The 24,237-nt window shown below is 46.2% G+C and overlaps 1 protein-coding gene across 2 annotated transcripts in view; it reads right to left on the bottom strand.

Annotated features, from left to right (window-relative positions):
- FOXK1 (forkhead box K1) overlaps nt 1–23,255 on the bottom strand; it is a 58,027-nt gene extending 34,772 nt beyond the window's left edge. For both annotated transcript variants that reach the window (XM_032231423.1, XM_032231424.1), the window contains exon 1: nt 22,681–23,255. In XM_032231423.1, coding sequence (XP_032087314.1) covers nt 22,681–23,108 — 428 coding nt within the window. In that variant the 5' untranslated portion in view covers nt 23,109–23,255. The remainder of the gene's footprint in view (nt 1–22,680) is intronic.
- Nucleotides 23,256–24,237: the final 982 nt, after the last annotated feature.

Raw genomic sequence — 24,237 nt, 5'->3', positions numbered from 1 at the left:
AAAACACATTTACACATGATGGAAAAAAAAAAAGAATTCCCATATTAAGTCGTATTCCGTATCATATTAAGTCGTATTCTGTATCTACCCATCATCTTTTACCCTTTACTTTTTAAGCATACGTAGTGGTAGTATTTCAACTTCTAAAGGTAAAGGTTCCCCTCGCACGTATGTGCTAGTCGTTCCCGACTCTAGGGGGCGGTGTTCATCTCCGTTTCAAAGCCGAAGAGCCAGCGCTGTCCGAAGACGTCTCCATGGTCATGTGGCTGGCATGACTCAACGCCGAAGGCGCACGGAACGCTGTTACCTTCCCACCGAAGGTGGTTCCTATTTTTCCACTTGCATTTTTTACCTGCTTTCAAACAAATTACAAGGTCCGTGCTTTGAGACAAATAATGGGAGCTCACTCAGTTACGCAAGGCTAGGGATTCGAACCGGCTGAACTGACGACCTTTCTGATCAACAAGCTCAGCGTCTTAGCCACTAAGCCACCATGTCCCCTTGTGACAGTATGCATCGTAACATTTCCCCAGTTTCTAATCTCTAGCTCTGTTTTCTAATCTTTAGTAAGACAAATCCCCATATTAAGAGGTATTCTGTATCTATCCATCATCTCTTCTTGCCCAACTTATTGACTTTTTGATCAATCTCCCATGCTCCTCCCTTGGGACCTTGTATCTTGCACACTACAAACTTGCCACGATTAATGCCCGCCAGTGGTGGGTTTCAAAATTTTTTCGAACCTACTCTGTGGGTGTGGCTTGCAGGCCATGTGACCTGGTGGGAGTGGCTCGCAGGCCATGTGTTCTCTCTCTCTCTCTCTCTTTCTCTCTCTTTCCTTCCTTTTGTCTCTCTATCCCTTTTTCCTTTTTTTCTTTCATCTCTCTCACTTTTTCTTTCTTTTTTTCTTTATTTCTTTCTTCCTTTCTTTCTCTTTCTCTCTCTGTGTGAGTCTCTCTCTCTGTGTGTGTGTGTGTGTGTGTGTGTGTCAGTGGTGGGTTTCAAAAAACCTTTGGAACCTCTTCTGTAGGTGTGGCCTGCTTTCCGGGTCCACTGGTGGAACCTCTTCTAACCGGTTCGGTAGATTTGACGAACCGGTTCTACCGAACTGGTGCGAACTGGTAGGAACCCACCTCTGATGCCCGCTCAATAAAACAAAGGGATAGGAAGAGGGAGAAAAAAGACACCTTCTTCAGAACTTTCCTGGCGACACCAAAATCCCCCCAAAGGATTGACACTCAAGATCGATTTGAATAACCAGCACAAACCCGTTTCCACCCCCAGATACCCAAAATAAATCCGACGAACCACGCAGCCGAACCGTTGACTGGCCGGTTCCTGAGATATCCTCAGCAACATACTACAAGATCAAACAACGTTGACGCCTCTTCAGGAATATCTGCTTGCTAAGCTCTGATTGTGCCCTCGGGGTGCAACTTTTGCCAAATTTGCTCAACAGCATCCTGTTATAGAACGAAATCTCCAAGCCAGATTTCAAAGAGGGTATTTTTGGGGGGAGGGGGGGGGAACTCCACCTTCTTCACCGAACTTCATGCGGTTTAGGTTTATTAAACTTGTATGCCGCCCTATTCCCAGTGGGACTCAGGGCGGCTAACAAACCAAGGGGAAGGGAACAATACAAGAACAAACAAGACGAGAAACAAATTACAAAGAACAGATTTAAAAACTCACAACAGTCACAACAATTCGAGTGGGGCTGGGAACTCATCAGCCCCAGGCCTGCCGGAACAAGCCAGGTCTAGACGGCTTTGCGAAAAGCCTGAAGGGTGGTGAGGGTCTGAATCTTGACGGGGAGGTCGTTCCAGAGGGAGAAGATTGTCCTGTTATGGGACAACCGCCATGCCAGATTTCGAAGAAGGTTTTTTGGGGGGCAGAAACGAGGATGGTGCACCTCAACTCCACCTTCTTCATCAAACTTCGTACAGTTGAGAAGATTGTCCTGTTATGGGACAACTTCCCTGCTAGATTTCAAAGAAGGTTTTTCTGGGGGAGAAAACAGGGATGGTGCACTTCAACTCCACCTTCCTGACCGGGATGAGAAGATTTGTCCCCTATTCAACGGTCACGGTTCCCCAGCAGCCAACGACAGCGAAGAACATGTCAATCCGACGACATTAAAGGTGGGAATATTTGCATTCCACCTGAATGATTCAATGAAGATCATCACAGCCTTTTTAAAGAGGTCCCTCTGTTATGATTTGGCAGCAGCTGGGTGTCCTTTCCCTCAATGGCAACTCAAGGAAACCAAAAGGGAACAGTTGTGTGGTTGTGTCTGGTTTCAAAATACAGCTTGCATCACATTTCATTCAGAATAGAAACCGAGAGCAAGCATTACCCCTTACTAGCACTGATGGTGTTACCTAGTTTGAGTAATGAAACGTCTGCAAGAAAACCATGAAGCTCAGAGATCACCAAGGATCTTTCAATCTTCCTTCCTTCCTTCCTTCCTTTCTCCCTCCCTCCCATTCAACCTATTTTCTCCTTCCTTCCCTCTCTTCCTCCCATCCATTCAACCTATTTTTTCTTCCTTGCTTCCCTTCTTCCCATCCATTCAACCTATTTTCTCCTTCCCTCCTTCCCATCCTCCCATCCATTCAACCTATTTTCTCCTTCCTTCCTTCCCATCCATTCAACCTATTTTCTCCTTCCTTGCTTCCCTTCTTCCCATCCATTCAACCTATTTTCTCCTTCCTTCCTTCCCATCCTCCCATCCATTCAACCTATTTTCTCCTTCCTTCCTTCCCATCCTCCCATCCATTCAACCTATTTTCTCCTTCCTTCCTTCCCATCCTCCCATCCATTCAACCTATTTTCTTCTTCCTTCCTTCCCATCCTCCCATCCATTCAACCTATTTTCTCCTTCCTTCCTTCCCTCTTTCCCTCCCTCCCATCCATTCAACCTATTTTCTCCTTCCTTCCTTCCCTCCCTTCCCATCCAATTCAACCTATTTTCTCCTTCCTTCCTTCCCTCTTTCCCTCCCTCCCATCCATTCAACCTATTTTCTCCTTCCTTCCTTCCCTCCCTCCCTCTTTCCCTCCCTCCCACCCATTCAACCTATTTTCTCCTTCCTTCCTTCCCTCCCTTCCCATCCAATTCAACCTATTTTCTCCTTTCTTCCTTTCCATCCTCCCATCCATTCAACCTATTTTCTCCTTCCTTCCTTCCCTCTTTCCCTCCCTCCCATCCATTCAACCTATTTTCTCCTTCCTTCCTTCCTTCCCTCTTTCCCTCCCTCCCATCCATTCAACCTATTTTCTCCTTTCTTCCTTCCCATCCTCCCATCCATTCAACCTATTTTCTCCTTCCTTCCTTCCCTCTTTCCCTCCCTCCCATCCATTCAACCTATTTTCTCCTTCCTTCCTTCCCTCTTTCCCTCCCTCCCATCCATTCAACCTATTTTCTCCTTTCTTCCTTCCCATCCTCCCATCCATTCAACCTATTTTCTCCTTCCTTCCTTCCCTCTTTCCCTCCCTCCCATCCATTCAACCTATTTTCTCCTTTCTTCCTTCCCATCCATTCAACCTATTTTCTCCTTCCTTCCTTCCCTCTCTCCCTCCCATCCACTCAACTTATTTTCTCCTTCCTTCCTTCCTTCCTTCCTTCCTTCCTTCCTTCCTTCCTTCCTTCCTTCCTTCCTTCCTTCCTTCCTTCTCCTTTAATAGTGTCCACACAGAGTTTTCCAGCTTTTTCTAACTCACCTTGCCCAGATGAAGTAACCTACTTGGGTAATGAAATGTCGGCCAGCCAATCATCAAGTTCAGGAAGCGTTATAAACTTTTCTAAGGCTATACAGGTAGTCCTCACCCTACAAACATTCACCATTCAAAGTCTCAAGGACACTGAAAGAAAATGACTTATGACCTTTTTTCACACTTAACGACCGTTGTCGCATCCCCGTGTTTAACTTGGCAACAGATTCATATTTATGACGTTCAAAGCGTCCTGCGGTTGCGTGATCCCCTTTGGCAACCTTCTGACAAGCAAAAAAAAATCAACGGGAAAGCCCGATTCACTTAACGACCGTGTTGCTAATTTAACGACTGCAGCAATTCACTTCGCAACCGCCGCAAGGAAGGTTGTAAAACGGGGCGAAGCTCACAAAGCTCACTTAGCCAACTGCCTCGCTTAGCCACGGACACGTTGGGCTGCCTTGTGGCCATAACTCGAGGACTTCCTGAACCTGCTACTTGGCAAGCCTGAGAAGGGAACGGCGCTTCGAGTTTGGCCGCTGCCTTCCGTGCTCTCCTTTCAACCTTCCTGTGTCAATAAATCTCAACTCGGCTGTTTGAACAATGATTAATAATAAACAGAGTTAAACAGAGAGGAGAAAAGGGATGAATCAGGAGTCAAGATGGCCTGGATGGGATCCACCAGCTCAATTTCAGCCCCCTTTGCTAGCAGGTACTCCCCGACTTACGACACTTCGCTTCGTGACCAAAGTTTCAACGTCACCGGGGGGGGGGGGAAGTGAAAAGGTTTTTCGCACTTACGACAGCATCCCCCGGGGGTCATGTGATCAAAACTCAACCGCTTGGCCGCTGGATCGCATTTATGACCGTTGCCAGGGTCATGTTGATCAGCTTAGAGAGCCACTGAGAAAAGTGACTTAGGAACGGGGTTTCCCCCCCCCCCACTTATGACCGATGCAACATCCCCGTGGTCAAGTGATCAAAATTCTTGGCAACCGGCTCATCTTTATGACACTTGAAGTGTCCCGGAGTTACGGGATTCCCCCTGGCAACTTGGCCTGGACCAGCAGACTGAGCTTGTGAATGGGAGATTTTTCTAACAGTAATTTGCATCCGAGTAACTCTCTGTCCCCCTCCCCCTCTATCTATCTATCTATCTATCTATCTATCTATCTATCTATCTATCTATCTATCTATCTATCTATCTATCAATAGCAGTTAGACTTATATAGCGCTTCATAGGGCTTTCAGCCCTCTCTAAGCGGTTTACAGAGTCAGCATATCGCCCCCACAGTCTGGGTCCTCATTTCACCCACCTCGGAAGGATGGAAGGCTGAGTCAACCTTGAGCCGGTGAGATTAGAACCGCTGAACTGCAGATAACAGTCAGCTGAAGTGGCCTGCAGTGCTGCATTTAACCACTGCGCCACCTCGTCCTATATCTCTATCTATCTATCTATCTATCTATCTATCTATCTATCTATCTATCTATCTATCTATCTAATCTATCTATAATATATTTAATCCTCTCTTCCTCTCTATCTTATCTGTCTCTGCCTGCCTGCCTGCCTGCCTGCCTCTACATCTATATCTTACCCTCTCTTTTCTCTTCCTCTCTATTTTATCTCTTTCCATCTCTGCATTTATATAATCCTCTCTCTTCTTCTTTATCCTATCTATCTATCTATCTATCTAATCCTCTCTCTCTTCCTCTCTCTCTTATCTATCTGTCTGTTTGACTGCCTGCCTGTCTCTACATCTATATCGAATCCCCTCTTCTCTCTTCCTCTCTATTTTATCTCTCTTTCCATCTCTCCATCTATATAATCCTCTCTCTTCCTCTCTATCTTTCTGTCTATTATCTATCTATCTATCTATCATCTATCTATCTATCATCTATCTATCTATCTATCTATCTATCTATCTATCTATCTATCTATCTATCTATCTATCATCTATCTATCTATCTATCTATCTATCATCTATCTATCTATCTATCTATCTATCTATCTATCTATCTATCTATCTATCTATCGCACCCATCCATCCTCTGTATCTAATCCTCTCTCTTCCTCTCTCTTCTATCTATCTCTCTATCTATCTCTACAGAATCCATCCATTCACCCATCCATCTCTATATCTAATCTCTCTCTCCCTTTCTCTCTATAGTCTTTAAATGTGATTTTTGTTTGGGGGGGGGGGCGGGGGAGAGACTTCTGAGGAAGAGCAGCTGGCTCCTTGGGAGAAAACTTTGCAGTGATAAATGGCCCATTAAGAAGAAAGTTGATGGGGTAGCGAGTGTAATTTACATAACAATTAAACCAGCCTGGTGTATCCAGCAAAGATGCTAACACAATGACTCTTCCCGGGAGATTTTGCCATTAAGATACTTTATGAACTGAGTTCTTGGGATGGGAATGGGGGGGGGGGGCACGGTTGCATTTTCTTCCTCTGAAGAGTGAAAAGCGTCTGAAGACTGGAGGAGAGAATGACACGGGGAAATTCTTCTTCTTTTGCGCTGATATACCCAAGCAGGCCATTATGTCCAAAAATATTAGACATTTTTATTTTAAATCCTGCGGGAGTAGAAGAGACAACATGAAGGGGGCGGAAAGGTTGTGGCTTTGGAGCAGTCGCTAAGTAAGCAACTGTCGTAAATCAAGGACTACCTGTACACCAAAATGAACTGTGCCAGTCAGTGGAAGGGAGATCCAAGTTGCACAGTAATCCTCAATTTACAACATTTGCTTAGCGGCTGCTGAAAGTTACGGCGGCACTGAAACTAGCGACCGATGATCCTTTCTAGCACTTACGCAGTATCTGAGGATAGAATAGAATAGAATAGAATAACAGAGTTGGAAGGGACCTTGGAGGTCTTCTAGTCCAACCCCCTGCTTAGTTAGGAAACCCTACACCACTTCAGACAAATGGTTATCTAACATCTTCTTAAAACTCCCAGTGTTGGAGCATTTATAACTTCTGGAGGCAACTTCTTCCTCTGATTAATTGTTCTCACTGTCAGGAAATTCCTCCTCAGTTCTAAGTTGCTTCTCTCCTTGATTAGTTTCCACCCATTGCTTCTTGTCCTGCCCTCAGGTGCTTTGGAGAATAGCTTGACTCCCTCTTCTTTGGGGCAGCCCCTGAGATATTGGAAGACTGTTATCATGTCTCCCATGGTCCTTCTTTTCATTAAAGTAGATATACCCAGTTCCTGCAACCGTTCTTCATATCTTTTAGCCTCCAGTCCCCTAATCATCTTCGTTGCTCTTCTCTGCACTCTTTCTATGGTCTCAACATATTTTTTTGTATCATGGGGACCAAAAGTGGATGCTGTATTCCAAGTGTGGCCTTGCCAAGGCCTTATAAAGTGGCATTAACACTTCACGTGGTCTTGATTCTATCCCAAAGTTGGAAGGCATTTGGTTCCATGCAAAAGAGGGGGGAAAAAACAGAATAGTTTAATAGAGTCAGAAGCAGTGGTGGGTTTCAAAAATTTTTGGAACCTCTTCGGTAGGTGTGGCCTGCTTTCCAGGTCCACTGGTGGAACCTCTTCTAACCGGTTCGGTAGATTTGACGAAGCGGTTCTACCGAATAGGTGCGAATCGGTAGGAACCCATCTCTTCTCGGAAGGGACCTTGGAGGTCTTCAGCCCCCTGCTCAGGCAGGAAACCCCATACCATTTCAGACTAAAGGATTGTCCAGTCGCTTCTTAAAACCTGGAAAATATTCCTTTGTCCGAATTCCTGCAGGATTTCCACTTATCCCACTCACTCCCCATTGGCGGAGAGCGAGGAGGCTTAAAGGCCTGTGCTCCGTGGTGGAATCCACACTTAACAAAGCCCTTAACAATCCCCCCTCCAATCTTTTTTCAGAAAAAAAGAAAAAGAGAAAAATTTTCATTTGCACAGCTGATGCCTAAACGAAAGTGCTTTTTGTTTTTGGCATCCGCTCTCTCCTTTTGCCACGCTTGACAAACTTTAATAAACATTTCCGTTTAAAAAACGATGGAGAGAGCCTTCCCCCCCCTCCCCTGGCTACATTGGCTCGCTGTTTATAGAAAACAGGACACCGGAGTCCCCCCCCCCCCACCAGTGAAAGGGGAGGAAGAGATTTGAAGGCTGCAAACCCCGAAACCACCTTTCACCTCGGGGGTATCTTTCTGTCTGGGAAATGGGTCCATGTTTGTCTTTTTAAAATTCATAAACATTGTGAATACAGTGTATTGTCAGGTCACATCATTTACAAAAAAGCAAAGAACGAACAAAAAGAAATATGAACACATATATGTGTTATGATTATATTATTCATTATATTATTAGTAGTATCATCATTATATTAATCAATGGAACAAATTGCCTCCAGAAGTTGTGAATGCTCCAACACTGGAAGTTTTTAAGAAGATGTTGGATATCCATTTGTCTGAAGTGGTGAAGGGTTTCCTGCCTAAGCAGGGGGTTGGACTAGAAGATCTCCAAGGTCCCTTCCAACTCTTCTCTGTCTAGTGTGATGGAAAGAAGGACCAGGGGTGACATGATAGCAGTGTTCCAATATCTCAGGGGTTGCCGCAAAGAAGAGGGAGTCAATAGCAATAGCAATAGCAGTTAGACTTATATACCGCTTCATAGGGCTTTCAGCCCTCTCTAAGCAGTTTACAGAGTCAGCATATTGCCCCCAACAACAATCCGGGTCCTCATTTCACCCACCTCGGAAGGATGGAAGGCTGAGTCAACCCTGAGCCGGTGAGATTTGAACAGCCGAACTGCAGAACTGCAGTCAGCTGAAGTAGCCTGCAGTGCTGCATTTAACCACTGCGCCACCTTGGCTCTTAGAAGCTATTCTCCAAGGCATCTGAGGGCAGGACAAGAAGCAACGGGTGGAAACTAATCAAGGAGAGAAGCAACTTAGGAGAAATTTCCTGACAGTGAGAACAATGAATCAGTGGAAGAACTTGCCTCCAGAAGTTGTGAATGCTCCAACACTGGAAGTTTTTAAAATGAGATTGGACAACCATTTGTCTAAAGTGGTGTAGGGTCTCCTTGCCTGAGCAGGGGGTTGGACTAGAAGACCCCCAAGATCACTTGCAACTCTTGTTATTCTAACTATGGTTTGTGAAAGAAAGCATAACACGCTAAATCAAAAACCACAACACTCTTTAATGTGATTTGTAAACAAAACCACTGTAGTTTGGTACATTGTTTTGAGTAGAACTGCTTAACACGAGGTTGGTAAAAGAAATGTTGAGATACCAAGCTTAAAAATGAAGCCAGCAGGTTTAAAACAATGTGTAATAATGGTTTCTTTCTGTGTGAATCTAGCTACGATGCTTTAGAAGTGCAGGCTTAGGCGCAATCAGGAAGTCATGCTCTATTCAAGTAATTGTGGTTAAAAAAAAGACACCGAGGTTATCAGATTTTGGATCTTAACTTATAGTGGAGCCTGCTTGCTCGTACCTACTATTTTTAATGCGAAAGACTTTCGGTTCCATTGAGTGCAATTTCCCCCACTCAAATGAAGCATAGAAACAACACAGAATTAAAAGCCACAACCCCCCTCATAGAGATGGTTTATCTCCTTGCTTTGAGCATCTCTACCTAGAGATGGTCCTCTCGCCAAGCATCAAAGTTGCTCGTATGACACTGAGCCGCAATTTTTGTAAAATTCATAACACCGATTAGAGAGGAGCATGGAAATTGGGACCAAGGTTATTATCTATGGGACTGGCGCTTGCCAGGCACATCCACCCGACCCACTAGAGCGGGGAGGCAAGGAACGTTGTGGGTCCCGTCCCCTAAGGACAGAGATCAGCAACTCGTGGCTCTGGAGGAGCATGTGGCTCCTTCATCCCTCTGCTGAGGCTCCCTGTCACTCAAAATATGCGTCACAACCGCCAATGTGAGACCCCCCCCCCTCTGGCATGCGATTTATTGAGCTTTTTGACCACACCATGGATAAATCCAAGAAAAATTTCAGATGAAAACAGAACGTGTAATTCAACTACACATGCTAGTTCTGTGGCTGCTCAGGAAATAGTCAGGCATGGGAAGGGGTTTTGTGGCTCCCGGTGTTTTTTCTGTGGGTAACGCGCCCAGGTGGCTCTTTTGAGTGTTTAAGGTTGCCGAGCCCTGCCTAAGGAGATACATCTGATGGGACCTAGAAGAAGGACCTCCTCCATGGTGGCTCCCTCCCTTTGGAACATCATCCCTCAGAAATTAGACTGTGCCCCCCCCCCTTTGACAATCTTCCGGAAGCCCCCGAAGACATGATTTGGCCAGCGGGCCTTTGGTGGGGGGGGGGAGAACCCAAAGTGCGAAGAAATGCCTATCACCGTGGTGGGTGAGTTATTATTTATTATTGCTTTTTATTTTTTATATTAAAGTGGCCAAGACGCTGAACTGGCTGATCAGAAAGGTCGGCAGTTTGGCAGTTCGAATCCCTAGAGCTGCGCAACGGAGTGAGTTCCCGTGACTTGTCCCAGCTTCTGCCAACCTAGCAGTTGGAAAGCAGGTAAAAAATGCAAGTAGAAAAATAGGCGCCACCTTTGGTGGGAAAGGAACAGCATTCCGTGCACCTTCGGTGTGGAGTCATGCCGGCCACATGACCACGGAGACGTCTTCGGACAGCGCTGGCTCTTCGGCTTTGAAACGGAGATGAGCACTGCCCCCTAGAGTTGGGAACGACTAGAACATATGTGCGAGGGGAACCTTTACCTTTTGTATGTTGTGTTTTTACTGTTTGTAAGCCGACGGAGTCGCTGTGAGCGAGTAGGTGGCTGTATCAATACTCCACATAAACAAAGAAAACAAGTTTTTCAAGACACCGTAACATCACTCTGTACCCCCCTCCTTTCGGACCTGACCTTGGTCTGCTGCAAATGTCTGCGGCTTCCAACCCACAAAAGCTTGCTGTTAAGATTTGTGTGTGTGTGTGTGTGTTGTTAAGCAAGAAATCACCCGTCTTCATCTTGATTTGCTGCACAAAAAATGCCTGTGGCCTCCATCTCAAGACGGCTCGCTTTTCAGACCTCTGTGGTCAAAATCTTGCAGCGAGCAAACTTAATATAAACTTCGGGGGTCAAACATCACAGCAGCTCGACGTTGTGCGAAACGAACAACCTGCAGAGGAATCTCGCCCTCTCTGCACACTCCGCCGAGGAAACAAGCCCGTTTCCATGTCTGAACGGTTCTCGGGGAGGGGTGGGGGATAAGAATTTCAGATTCACGAAGAAGATTCGTGACACCAATTGCTGTGTCTTCCTCTTGCCGTTTCTTCTCTTTCCTGTTCTCGAGGAAACCGCTCACCGTAAGAGTTGCTTTCGCTACAGGGCTTTGGACCAATTTCTCACTTTGTTATTTTGTGTGTGTGTGTGCGTGTTTGCTCTGCACATTTACAAAAACGTACAGAACACACACACACACACACACACACGGACGACAACACAGCTGTGAAACCCGAATCCTATCCACCGAGATTTATGTTGCTGTGAAATCGAAACCCAGCAGTGCTGTTTAAGGCGTATTTCCCGACACGCACAGCAGAAGGAGAGAATATAGAAACGCCACCAGCTCCTTCACTCCAGAGATTTTTTTTTTCCTCAGCGGAAGGATAACAACTCAATCAGAGAGAGAGAGAGAGAGAGAGAGAGGGAGAGAGAAAAAAGAAGACTTAAAGTGCATTTCCTTTAAAAAAAACAAAACACAACCACCAACAACATGGAAAGCCCAAGCTAATAATTAAGCTCTTGCACCAGGATGATTAAATGTCTCCTTAGAGCGCATTTCTGGAGCTGATCTACCCTTTGATATCTGCTCTCTGCAGGCGTGGAGATAATTGGCGAGATTTCTTCAACAACAAAGCAGGGACTTTTAAATATTTTCAAATACAGGTCGTTCTTGACTTAAAATTGGAAACTGGGATTCCCCTTGCTAAGCAAGGCCGTTCGGTTCAGCCAGCCAGCCCTACCTGATTTTTTTGTGGCCTTTTTTGGTGCGGTGGTTAAGCGAATCGCCGGTTGTTAAGCGAATCAGAGGGTCGTTAAGCAAATCTGGTTTCCTCCCTTGTTGTTGGCAGCCAGCCGGGGAGATCACAAACGGCCATCAGGCGACCCAAGGATGCGGCAACATTTGAATCGCGTGACCGGGGGCGGGGAGGGGGATGCTGTGATGGTTGTAAGTGTGAGGACTGATTGTAAGTCCTTTTTTTTTCAAGGCAGTTGTTAAGTTTGAACAGTCCCTAAATGAATGGTTTGCAAATCATGGAGTACCTCCGTTAATTTTTCCAAAAGTGTTTATTTGTAATAATAATGATAATAATAATAATAAAAATAATGGTTAACAACAGGTACATTAAAGAAAGAAACAGAGTCACTAATCCTGGCTGCGCAAGAACAAGCTATCCGCACAAATGCCATTAAGGCCAAAATCGAAAAATCCTCTGATGATGCCAAATGCAGACTTTGCAAAGAAGCTGATGAAACTGTTGATCACATACTCAGCTGCTGTAAAAAAATCGCGCAGACTGATTATAAATTGCGGCACAATTCAGTAGCACAAATGATCCATTGGAATTTGTGCAAAAATTATAATATTAAAACAGCAACACACTGGTGGGAACATCAGCCTGAAAAAGTCACCGAAAATCAGATGGTCAAGATCTTGTGGGATTTTCGCATACAAACGAACAAAATACTGGCGCATAATACACCAGACATCACACTGGTTGAGAAAAACAAGGTCACTATCATAGACATCGCAATACCAGGTGATAGGAGGGTCGCCGAGAAGGAACATGAAAAAATCGCAAGATACCAGGACTTAAAAATTGAAATTCAACGACTATGGCACAAACCAGCAGTGGTAATTCCAGTAGTAATCGGCACACTGGGTGCTATTCCAAAAGCACTGGAATTACATTTAAAACAGTTAAAAATTGACAAAATCACCATCAGTCAAATGCAAAAAGCCGCACTGCTTGGATCTGCATGCATATTACAAAAATACCTTACGACGTCCTAGGCCCCTAGATCTAATTGCAAACCCTAATTTAAAGGTAAAGGTTCCCCTTGCACATGAGTGCCAATCGTTCCTGACTCTAGGGGGCGGTTCTCATCTCCATTTCAAAGCCAAAGAGCCAGTGCTGTCAGAAGATGTCTCCTTGGTCATGTGGCCGGCATGACTCAATGCTGAAGGCGCATGGAACGCAGTTCTCTTCCCACCAAAGGTGGCTCCTATTTTTCTACTTGCATTTTTTAAGCTGCTTTCGAACTGCTAGGTTGGCAGAAGCTGGGACAAGTCACGGGAGCTCACTCTGTTACACAGCGCTAGGGATTCGAACCGTCGAACTTCCGACCTTTCTGATCGACAAGCTCAGCGTCTTAGCCAGTGAGCCACCGCTTATTTGAGCCCTGGTAAATACAGGTATGCCTCAACTTACAACAGATCATTTACTGAGCATTCAACATCACAGTGTCACTGAAAAAAAAGCATCCTACAACCCGATTTTCACAGTTACGACCTCTGTAGCATCCCCAGAGGCTTGGCAACTGGCGTGGACTTAGGACGGTTGCAATGTATCCCGGGGTCACGCGTGATCCTCTTTGGTGACCTTCCAACAAGTCAATGGGGAATCCAGATTCACTTAACAACCGAGTTACTGACTTCAACTGCAGGGATTCACATAAGAACCGTGGGTAGAAAAATCGTAAAATGGGCCAAAACTCTCCCTTAACAAATGTCTCACTTAACAACAGAAAGTGTGGGCTCAATTGTTGGCCCCTAAGTCAAGGACTACCTATACAGTATGTATTTTGCCTTTGAGAAGGAAACCTTGTTTTCAATTCTTTCACCCTTGCTCGCCATATTCGGTCCCCGGCGGTGGAAATACTAACACAAAACGGACAAATATTTCAGCTGCTTTCTTCTTTCTTTCTTTCTTTCTTTCTTTCTTTCTCTCTTTCTTTCTTTCTCTCTCTCTCTCTCTCTCTCTTTCTTTCTTCTCTGCCAAAAATCCCCTGTAAAACGTCTGCGGAATGGCATTTTAAACACAGGCATATGCAGGAAAATATACCATGGAACTATAATAGGCATGTGGAATTTCCTTTCCTGCAGGGTTTTCCCCTCCCCCAGGAATTTGTGACCAGAAAAAATACACACACACACACACACACACACACACACACACACACATATATATATATATATATATATATATATGTAGGAAGGGTTTTGCAAGCAAAATAAATAAATAAATAACAATCCAGAAGTAATCACATCCATGTGCTCGGCCAGATCTAAACAATTTAAAAAGTTTTGCCTTGAAAGGAAAACACGCCACAGGTTTTTGAAGGCCTGGCTGCGAGCAAGCACTGAACACAAGGGAAACCGGATCTGTTTACCTGCGAGAAAACACAGGGCAAATTCCATTTAAGGGGAGGGGGGGGTGAAGAAAAAGAAAGAAAGAAAGAAAGAAGAAGGGATAGGAAACATTGCATCATCGGCTTGACAAAACTGGAAAGGGAGGAGTCTGGGTTTTATTTACCCTGAACATAAACAGCCGCCGAGAAAGCCAATTCCCCCACACCCTCCCTTCGGCAGAAATTATCCACAGCCGACAAATCAGGAAATCAAATAAAAGCTTAGCATTGCTTTTTTAAAACATTTTTTAAATGTTTGCCAGTGAAAATAAAAGGCGTTGCTTTTTAAAATTCCCTTGCAACTTAAAAATAAGACAAAAGGCATTGCTTTTTAAAATTTCTTTGCAACTTAAAACAAAAGGCATTGCTTTTTTTAAAAAAAAAAAATTCCTTGCCAATTAAAATGAAAGGGATAAGTTTTTTAAAAATTTTCTTTGCAACTTATAATAAAGCAAAAGGCACTGCTTTTTTTAAAAAAAATTCTTTGCAACTTAAAATAAGATAGAAGGCACTGCTTTTTAAAAAAAAATCTTTGCCAATTAAAATGAAAGGGATAAGTTTTTTAAAAATTTTCTTGGCATATTAAAATAAAAAAGGCAGGGCTTCCCAAACTTTTCCCCTTCGTGACGGAAACTTATCAAAAAGCCCCTTACACTTTTCGTGTCCCTGTTGTGATGGATGATGGGTTTCAGGAGAGGAGGAAAAAATAACACTTTTTCCCAATCTTGCATAATTTATCCAGGTGTGGAAAACACGGTTACAAGCATTTGGAAGGGGAACGCTGTTGCTTGGGAACTTTTAAAAAACCAATCAATTATGCAAAGACAAGTTGGCGTTCCCAGCCTCTTAATTTGGCACCCGTTGCAACTTTAGCAGAGAAAGAGAGAGAGAGAGGGGGGAAGTTAATTGAGGGGGCACGGGCCATGGGCTTCTTGCAAAGCAGGAAGGGGAAAAAAAAGTCAGCCATGTTTTATACAAGGAGAAATTAATTGCGCTGATAAGAGTCCCAGATTATTATTATTATTATTAGTATTTTTTGCTGGCACAAAAAACATTTCCAAGCTCAGATTGCCTTGGGGGGGCAGGGGCAGGGGCGGGGGGAAGCAAGGAGACAGGGACGGGACACCAAATGCCTAAACGCAAGAAAACATCTTGCATGTGTTATGCAACTTTCTTTATTTAAAAAAAAATAAAATAAAAACAGAGCAAAGATTCATTTGGAAGCTGGTGGCGGAAAGCCAGTCCGGACTGTAGGTTTCACGTCTGAAAAAGTGCCATTTTTTTTCTTTTTTTGGCCTATTCTTTTCCCATGTTTATTTGTTTTTACCATAAATGTATTTTTTTTTCACAAGTGTGTTTTGTTTTGTGTATTCCTTTGTTGCTTGTATGTACACGGAGACCTTCTGTACCGGAAACAAATTCCTCGTGTGTCCCAGTCACGCCTAGCCAATAAAAAAATATTCCATTTTATCTATTTACCAATTTTCTACACTGCGTGAATTTAACTCACCTTCTGCCTGTTCTTTCCACCTTTATTTTTATTTTATATGCTTAACCAATTTATTATATATATATATATATATATATATATATATATATATATATATATATATATATATATATATATATATATATCACACTTATATATGTGTATATATATCACACTTCAATGCCTATTCTTTCCATGCTTTTTTCTTAACCATAAATGTATTTTTTTACAAGTGTGTTTGTTTCTATTTATTACTTTGTTGCTTGTCTGCACACTGGGAGCTTCGGCACCAGAGACAATATTCCTTGTCTGTCCAATCACAACTAGCCAATAAAGAATATTCTATTCTATTCTTTTTTTTAAATCTATTTATCAAATTATTTACATTTCCCACTGCAGTCGGGCGCATCTAAATCACCTTCTGCCCATTCTGTCCATATTTATTTTTATTTTATGCGTTTAGCAAATGTTCGTACTGCTCATCACACTTCTACGTATCTGGGCCATCTTTTCCCCTGTTCTTTCCGTGTTTATTTTGGTTATTTATTTGGCAAATTTCTCCATTTCTCCATCTGCCCCACCACACTGCTGTCTAGGCCATCTTCTGCTGATTCTTTCCGTGTTTGTTTTTATTTTATTTAGCAGATTTTTATATTGCCTATCAGACTGGAGCATAGCACAGTCTGGGCGATGTAACAATAAACTCGAGTTGCAAAAATGATGCAAACTGCAAGGAGGAATGAATTTATCTTACAAACCAAAGGGGGAAGGTCTCACCCGCTGGTCGGAAACTCCCAACAACTCCAAGGTAAGGCTAAAATGTGGACCCATTATTGGGAAGACGCAGCCGGCCCAAACCCCTGTTTCATTGCTACTTTGCAAAAATAGCAATCATCCCTTGGAAAATTATGTTAGGAAGCAGAGAGTTTAGAAGACCCTTGGGGATCACTTCTTCCTTTCTCTGTTTCCAAAGCACATGTTTGTCACACACATAAACACATGCACACCCTCTCCAGCTTTCCCTGAAACAGAGTTTGAAACCACATCGAGCCACCGTGGCACACAACATGGAAGCTACAACTACCCCCATTTCCTCGAAAATAAGACCTCCCCAGATAATAAGCCCAATCGGGCTTTTGAACGCATGCGCTAAATTAAGCCCTCCCCCGAAAATATTGAAACACAGCAGCAGCCATGAAGCAACCATGCTCACCGCCTCCTGCGCTTCAAAAATAGTAAGACCTCCCTGAAAATAAGGCCCTGTCTTATTTACAGGGAAAGACGGTATCAGGAACTTTTAATGATACCCCAATAGCAGTAGTAGACTTATATACCGCTTCATAGGCCTTTCAGGCCTCTCTAAGCGGTTTACAGAGAGTCAGCATATTGCCCCCAACAATCTGGGTCCTCATTTTACCCACCTCGGAAGGATGGAAGGCTGAGTCAACCCTGAGCCGGTGAGATTTGAACCGCTGACCTGCTGATCTAGCAGTAGCCTGCAGTGCTGCATTTAACCACTGCGCCACCTTGGCTCCCCAAAGGAAGTCAACAGGCTGGGCTTCCACATTTCCCCAAACCATAGTTTGTTTAAGGCTTAGTCTGTCAACTCACCCCTCACTGGATAGTGTACCCATCCGTGCTGAGCCATAAACCATGGTTTGCCAATGACCAAGCCAAGGAGGGCTCAATTTTCTGCAGCCACTCATGGGAACGGATGTGTTTATCTCTGTTAATACCTTAAGGAGCAAATACTGCATCCGTTACACGGTTGATTCACCCTGAATCGGTCAAGATTCCCCCCCCCCCATGTCACTTTTATCTGCCCAAAATGCACGTATGGGATCCAGCTGTTTGCTCCTTATTAGGCTGGGACAACATTCTTTTTTCTCATTCCTACAAACCAAAATCCCTCAAGGAGTTTCCAAACATGGATTGTTTTAGCAGAAAACTCTGTTTAAAAAAAATTATATTTAACTAGCTGGGTACCTGTGCTTCGCGACGAAACCATGTGATCGGGCTATGCAGGAGAAATTGGCTCAGTGCTGGTCGGTGATTGAAACACATAAGGGAATATCACTCCCGCCGCCTTGAGTCTGGAAGCAGTTCCACAGGTGGAAGGCGTAGGCATTTTGGTGAGGTACCAACATTTAGTACCGTAAGACGTCTGCCAGTTTGAACTGAGGTAACGGAATGTGAGGCAACTGGCAGTTGGAACAGAGTTCTTTTCAGGTGGGGAGGGGGAGTAGAATGTCTAACTCCTTAGCATCAGAGCATGTTGATATAAGGCAACTGGCAGTTGGAACAGAGTTCTGTTCAGGTGGGGAGGGGGAGTAGAGCTCCTTAGCATCAGAGCATGTTAATTACTCTGTAAGAAATACTAATGATCTGATGGTCATTTTGAAAAATCCTTTCTTAGCAAGCACCCAGAAGCCAAGAGGAACATAACGTGCCAAATTTCAAGTTTGTAGGTTTTACGGTTCTGGAGATTTCGTGATGATACGTGAGCGGCATTTCGCTTTTATGTATACAGATTACCATCGAAGAGGCTGCTGTTTGGACCACAGAAGCACAAGCGGTCGTCTTTATCGTTGTACAAGATCTCCTACCCGTCCATTTTTCCTCTCTTTCAATCAGAAAAAAAACTCAAAGTAAATAAAACGCCTGCTTACAAACCTGGGCCACTTTTTTACACAATTATTCCCCATCCTGAGATCCCTGGATGGCTTTTGTCAACAAAAAACCCCTTCCCTTTCTCACCCCATTGGTGTTTTAATTTACCAGGCAGAAGAAGTTGTGTTCACACACCTTGTTCTGATTCAGGCAGCTTCGTTCCTCTTGGTTTGTTGCCCAAACCGCACCAGGTTGGGTTCATGCAACAGGCAAAAGTATTTTTTTCCCTCACAGGAAAGCATTGGGAGAATTTCCCCCTTATCTTCATCACCTCATCTTCGTCATTCCTCATCGCCTGCCCTTTTCAGGAATGCTCTTTGTGCTTTTTAAAAAGTCCTTTTTTTACCCCATTTCCATAGCCTAAGGACAAGGACTGGGTTCTCTTTCTTTCTTTCTTTCTTTCTTTCTTTCTCTCTCTCTCTCTCTCTCTCTCTCTCCTTCCTTCTTCTTTTCTTTCTTTTTCTTTCTTTCTCTCTCTTTCTTTCCTTCTTTCTCTTTCCTTCCTTCTTTCTCTCTCTTTCCTTCCTTCTTTCTTTCTCTCTGTCTCGCTCTCTTTTCTTCCTCCCTTCTTTCTTTCTCTCTCTGTGTCTCTCTTTCCTTCCTTGTTTTTTCTTTCTCTTTCTTTCTTTCTTTTCTCTCTCTCTCTCTTTCCCTCTCCCTCCCTCCCTCTCTCTCTTCCCCCCTCTCTCTTCCTTCTTGTTTTCTTTCTATTTCTTTCTTTCTCTTTCCTTCCTTCTTTCTCTCTTTCTCCTTCCTTCCTTCTTTCTCTCTCTGTCTCGCTCTATTTCCTTCCTCCTTTCTTTTTTTCTTTCTCTCTCTCTGTCTCTCTTTCCTTCCTTGTTTTTTCTCTTTCTTTCTTTCTCTCTCTCTCTCTCCTTCCTTCTTGTTTTCTTTCTTTCTTTTTCTTTCTTTCTCTCTCTTTCCTTCCTTCTTTCTCTCTTTCCTTCCTTCTTTCTCTTTCCTTCCTTCTTTCTCTCTCTGTCTCGCTCTTTCCCTCCTCCTTTCTTTTTTCTCTCTCCTTCCTTCTTGTTTTCTTTCTTTCTTTTTCTTTCTTTCTCTCTTTCCTTCCTTCTTTCTCTCTTTCCTTCCTTCTTTCTCTTTCCTTCCTTCTTTCTCTCTCTGTCTTGCTCTCTTTCCTTCCTTGTTTTTTTCTTTCTTTCTTTCTTTCTTTCTTTCTTTCTTTCTTTCTTTCTTTCTTTCTTTCTTTCTTTCTCTGTCTCTTTCCCTCTCCCTCCCTCCCCCTCTCTCTCTCCTTCCTTCTTGTTTTCTTTCTTTTTCTTTCTTTCTCTCTTTCCTTCCTTCTTTCTCTCTCTCTCTCGCGCTCTTTCCTTCCTCCTTTCTTTTTTTCTTTCTCTCTGTCTCTTTCCTTTCTTGTTTTTTCCTTGTCTTTCTTTCTCTCTCTCTCTCTTTTCCCCCCCTCTCTTTTCCTCTCCCTCTCCCTTTCTCTCCCTCTCTCTGTTTGCATTTATCTCTACGCCAGAGTTTCCGAACTCTGGCAGCTTTTAAGAGGGGCGAACTTCAACTCCCAGAATTCCCCAGCCAACGCATGACAGGACGGAAGAGCATAGCCAAATGTTTGAAATCCATTTTCTGTCCTAACGAAGGGCCCCTTCTTTTATTATCCGAAGGATTCCAAACTTTCCAGAATAACAACTCCAATTTTACACATTGTTTTGATGGGCTTTCTGTTTCCTTTAGAAGGAACATCAACATTTACGCTAAAAGCAAACTGTTAGGGCAATAAAAAGCCTGCATGAAAACAAGCATATCCTCCTTTATTAGCATTCTGTTTTTTCTCCCCCTTCTTAAAATTGAAAATATTTTTTCCCCCCTCGCTTGCTTGGAATTCCTCCTGGATTGCTAAAGTTGAGGCGTCTCGTTCTTACAATCTTACATTCTTACAATCGTCACTTTAAATACTTCCCCTCCTTCGTTTATTAGTTCCCCTATTACACGGTCATAATTAGCTCTCGGGACCACCCACTCCAAATCTCGTTGAAATTCCGGTTGGTCTGCTTCGAAATACCCAAATGCTTTTCATTGAGATTCAGATTTAGCAGACTAAAAACAGCTCATTCCCGAAACCAAGTTACCTTTCGCTTTAAGAACCGAGGGAGTGTCCAACCTTGGGAACTTTAAAACCTGTGGACTTCAACCCCCAGAATTCTCCAGCCAGCCATTGTTAGCTGACTGGGGAATTCTGGGAGTTGAAGTCCACAGGTCTCAACATTGCCAAGATTCCATGCTTCTTGTTTAGAAAACAAATATTGTCTCATCCTTCTGGCTTTCAAACGTGCTTTAATCAAAGAACCTTGGCCAATTTTAAGACTAGTGGACTTCAACTCTCAGAATTCCCCAGCCAGCAATTCTGGGAGTTGGAAGTCCACAAGTCTTACAACTTGCCAAGATTGGACGCTCCTTGTCTAGAAAATAAACCTGGTTTAGCGTGAAGCACTTTCGAAACCATTTTAGAAACATGAACGGCAGCAAAAAAATATCCAAGATTGCTCCACAAGGAAAGTTTTGCACGAGGCGATCGAAATATCAACAAAGGATTCTTTTCCGACATGTGCGGTTGTGTTTCGTTGTGTTTTCTTGTCCTTTGTCTAATCTCCCTGGGAGGACCGTAGTTGCGAAGGTACTGGATTAAAAGCAGGGGGAAAAAAAACCCTTAACCCCCCCCCCCCTTCTCTCAGCCCTAACAAAACGCTGATCCGGAAAACCGAGGCAAACCACTTCCGACAACTTTGCCAAGAAAACTTATACGGAGCGGGAGCCCAAAAGACTCTTAACAACAGAACAAGCAAAACGCCACACGCTTTGCGTTGTTTTTTCACAACCAGGGTGGGCCTGCCTGGGATGGCGAAACCACAGAAGAGAGAAAGGGAAACAAGACAACTTGGATTCAGTATTATAACCTATGAGTTTAAATCGGACTTTAAAGCACTCACAATTCACACATTCTTGTAGAGCCTGGTTAGCATTCAGCTATCAAAGATCCCCCCCCATCCCCCATTGTGGAAACACCACTGGTTGCCTTCACACCTCTCACAAAAGCGGAATTGTGGGTTTGTTTACTTTTTGGCTGGGCTGGCTGTTTATTCATTAAGCTGCTTAGCTCCCTGCCCAGTTTCCAGGTTCACCCCCAATCTGGGCCATTTTTCGCACTGCTACTTTCAGATGGTCAAGAGGGACTCGTGTCTTAACCTAAGGTCCCCCAAAGCAACATTTCCACCTGGAGGGAGATGGATTTGTCTGGACTCCCCAACTTCCTCCTCTTTTTCTAAATGGGCCTGAGATTGTGGGGTGCAGGAAGAAGAAAATGTGGGGTGCTGGGCTCAGCTGGATGGCCTTCCCAGCTTTTGATTTATCCTGATAATTAATTAAGCAATGACTGGTAGGAGGAATGACCCAAGAAAAGGAAGAATTCCCATGATGGTGATGGTGTGTTGGGGGGGGGGGAGTTTCTCCAGCCCTTCAAAGCTCCCCCATTCCTCAAAAATGCATCCTAATTTATCCCCTTTTTCTAAGCTGGTTCCTAGGCCAGGAAACCTTGGGGGGAGGGGGTGTACCCACCCCACAGAAAAAGCCAGAGCAGGTTCCTTCTGACAACCTGCCACTGAATGGAGCTTGTTAGGTGAATCTATCCACCAGGCCCTTCCACGGTTCAAGTCTTTGCATTCCCCCACTTTTTTTTGGGGGGAGGGCACACAGCTCCCTCTGTGTCCTTAAGCGGGGGTGGGTGGGGGGCAGTGGATTGTGTGAACCTGCAGTCCCCAAATCCCAGCATTTTACCAAAGTCTCTTCAGTGAAGAATAACTTTCAGGGGGAAAAAAAACTCAAAACACTGCCACCACCGTCTCCCCCCTGAAAGGTAGGCCTGTCTTTCCTGGCCAATCACCTCCCCACCCCCAAGTGAACCGTGGTCCCCTTCCTTGAGAGGGGGCAACCTCTTTTCAGAGGCTCTCCCCCAAAGGAATTCCATCCCCAGACCTTTTCCTGGATGGCAGATTCTCCTCTTTTCCAGCTAGTCTTGCAAATACCCTTTCCCACGACCTTGGCCCATCCACCCCTTTGCAAACTCTGACACGCGTTTGGGAAGTGGGGGGGCTGCCCTCGTTCTCCCCTCCGAAACCACGACTGTCCCGTGCGCGCAAAAGAGCGCTTGTCAACAAACCCTCCGGCTCCTGCCCCGACACGTGTCGGCCCCTCTCCCTCCCCCAGGAGCTGGGGTTCCCCTCCCTCCCCTTGGAACCGCCCACCCCCCGCGCCTCCTCCTCCTCCTGTCCCCCCTCCCCACTCTGCGCTCCTAGCTGCATCTCCAACCCTGCCCGCGGCGGGCGCCACCCTGGCCATCATCCCCAATCAGCTCTCTCCCCACCCCCCGGCCCTTGGGCACTTACTGCGGGGGCAGCTGGAGGGGCGTCCCTCCCCGCCGCTGGAAGGCCCCGTCAACGAAGACGCCGTTCTTGCCGAGGCAGCGGAGGAAGAAGTGCGGGGCGCAGAAGGCCAGCTCCAGGTGCCGGCGGGAGATGAAGCTGGAGTGGCCCATGTGCACGTCCACCGCGCCCTGCGAGGAGTTGCGCCCGATGCTCACCGCCGCCTGGCGCATCAGGAACTCGAAGTCGCGGCCCTGCAGCCGGGCCAGCGGCGCCCCGCCGGAGGTGGCGGACGAGGAAGGAGCCGCGGGGACCAGCGGCAGCAGCAGCGGCGGAGGCAGCGGCTGGGGCGCGGCGGGGCTGCAGGGCGCCGAGCGCAGCGCCACCAAGGCTCCTCCGGCCCCGCCGCCGCCGCCGCCGCCGCCGCGCCCGTCCTCGCCGACTTCAGCCATGTTCCCCGCCAGCCAGCGTGCGAGCCAGCCAGCCGACTCCCCCGCCGGCCTCCGGGGCGGAGCCGCGGCCGTACGGGGAGCCGCCCCGCTGCCGTTGCAGCCGCCGCTGCTGATGCGCCCTGCTTTGGAGAGGCTGGCGGGGGGGGGGGACCGTTGCGCACGGGCTGGCGGGGAGGGGGCGGCTTGGGGGCGGGGGCCGATGGGGGGGGCGGCTAGAGGAGGGGTCGGCCCAGCTGGCACGCGCCTCCGCGGACCCCTCCCCCGCGCGTGGAGGAGCGGGCTGGTGCTTGGAAAGGGCTGGAGCTTGGAGAGGGGTGGCGCTTGGAGAGGGGTGGTCCCGGTTGGGTGCGGGGAGGGGAGGAGGGTTGGGCAGGGGGTGGGTGGATGGGTGTGTTTGCGGGTCGTGTGTGTGTGCGTGTGACCCGGGAGGAGGGTGCAGCGGGTGGGGGTGGTTAGGATAGGGGGGGGGGGAAGGGAAGGGACCGCGTGGCCGGGCAAAACAAACACGATGGGGCTGGGCAGGGCTGCCCCCCGCCCGACGCCCCTCCGGAGGGAAGCGGTCACTCGTGTAGGGGCGAGCGGGGCGTTTTTTCCTTTTCTACGATGGGCACGAGTGGGAGGGGTGCTCTGGAGCTTTCTCGGGGGGTGCGGGACGTGTTGCAAGGGTTGGGGGTGGCGTTGCCTGAGATTGCTGGGCTGGGGACCATGGGGATCGTGGTCCGCCTGGCTTGGAGGGGAGGGGGGTAATCCTGGCCCCCACGAGGGTTTGTGCCCTGCCCGCGGTCTCGTGGGGGGCAGGGGGGAAGAGAGGGAACAGAAACTGAATTGGGTGGCGCAAAGGGAGGTTGGCACGGATGTAGCGATGGGCGGAGGCGAGCCGACGTCAGCCCGGGGAGGGCCCGGTCGTGTCAGCCGCTTGGGAGGGCGGAAAGGCCGTTATGCAACCTTCTGGCAAGGGAGAGGGAAGCTTGCCTTTCGGAGTCACGCTTGGGCTGCATGCACACGACCTTGGTCCCTCTTGATTCGGATGCACGCCTTCTGCCTTGCAAAATTCTGCCTATGCACCTTAGGTCGTGTGAATGCAACCCGCTTAGCGTGCTAACCCGAGTTGGCCGCACTTTCCTCGTGC

This window comes from Thamnophis elegans, chromosome 14, assembly GCF_009769535.1.
Source record: "Thamnophis elegans isolate rThaEle1 chromosome 14, rThaEle1.pri, whole genome shotgun sequence".
Classification (NCBI taxonomy): Eukaryota; Metazoa; Chordata; class Lepidosauria; order Squamata; family Colubridae; genus Thamnophis; species Thamnophis elegans.
The sequence above is the reverse complement of the archived record's forward strand: the minus strand, read 5'-3'. Positions and strand labels throughout refer to the sequence as shown.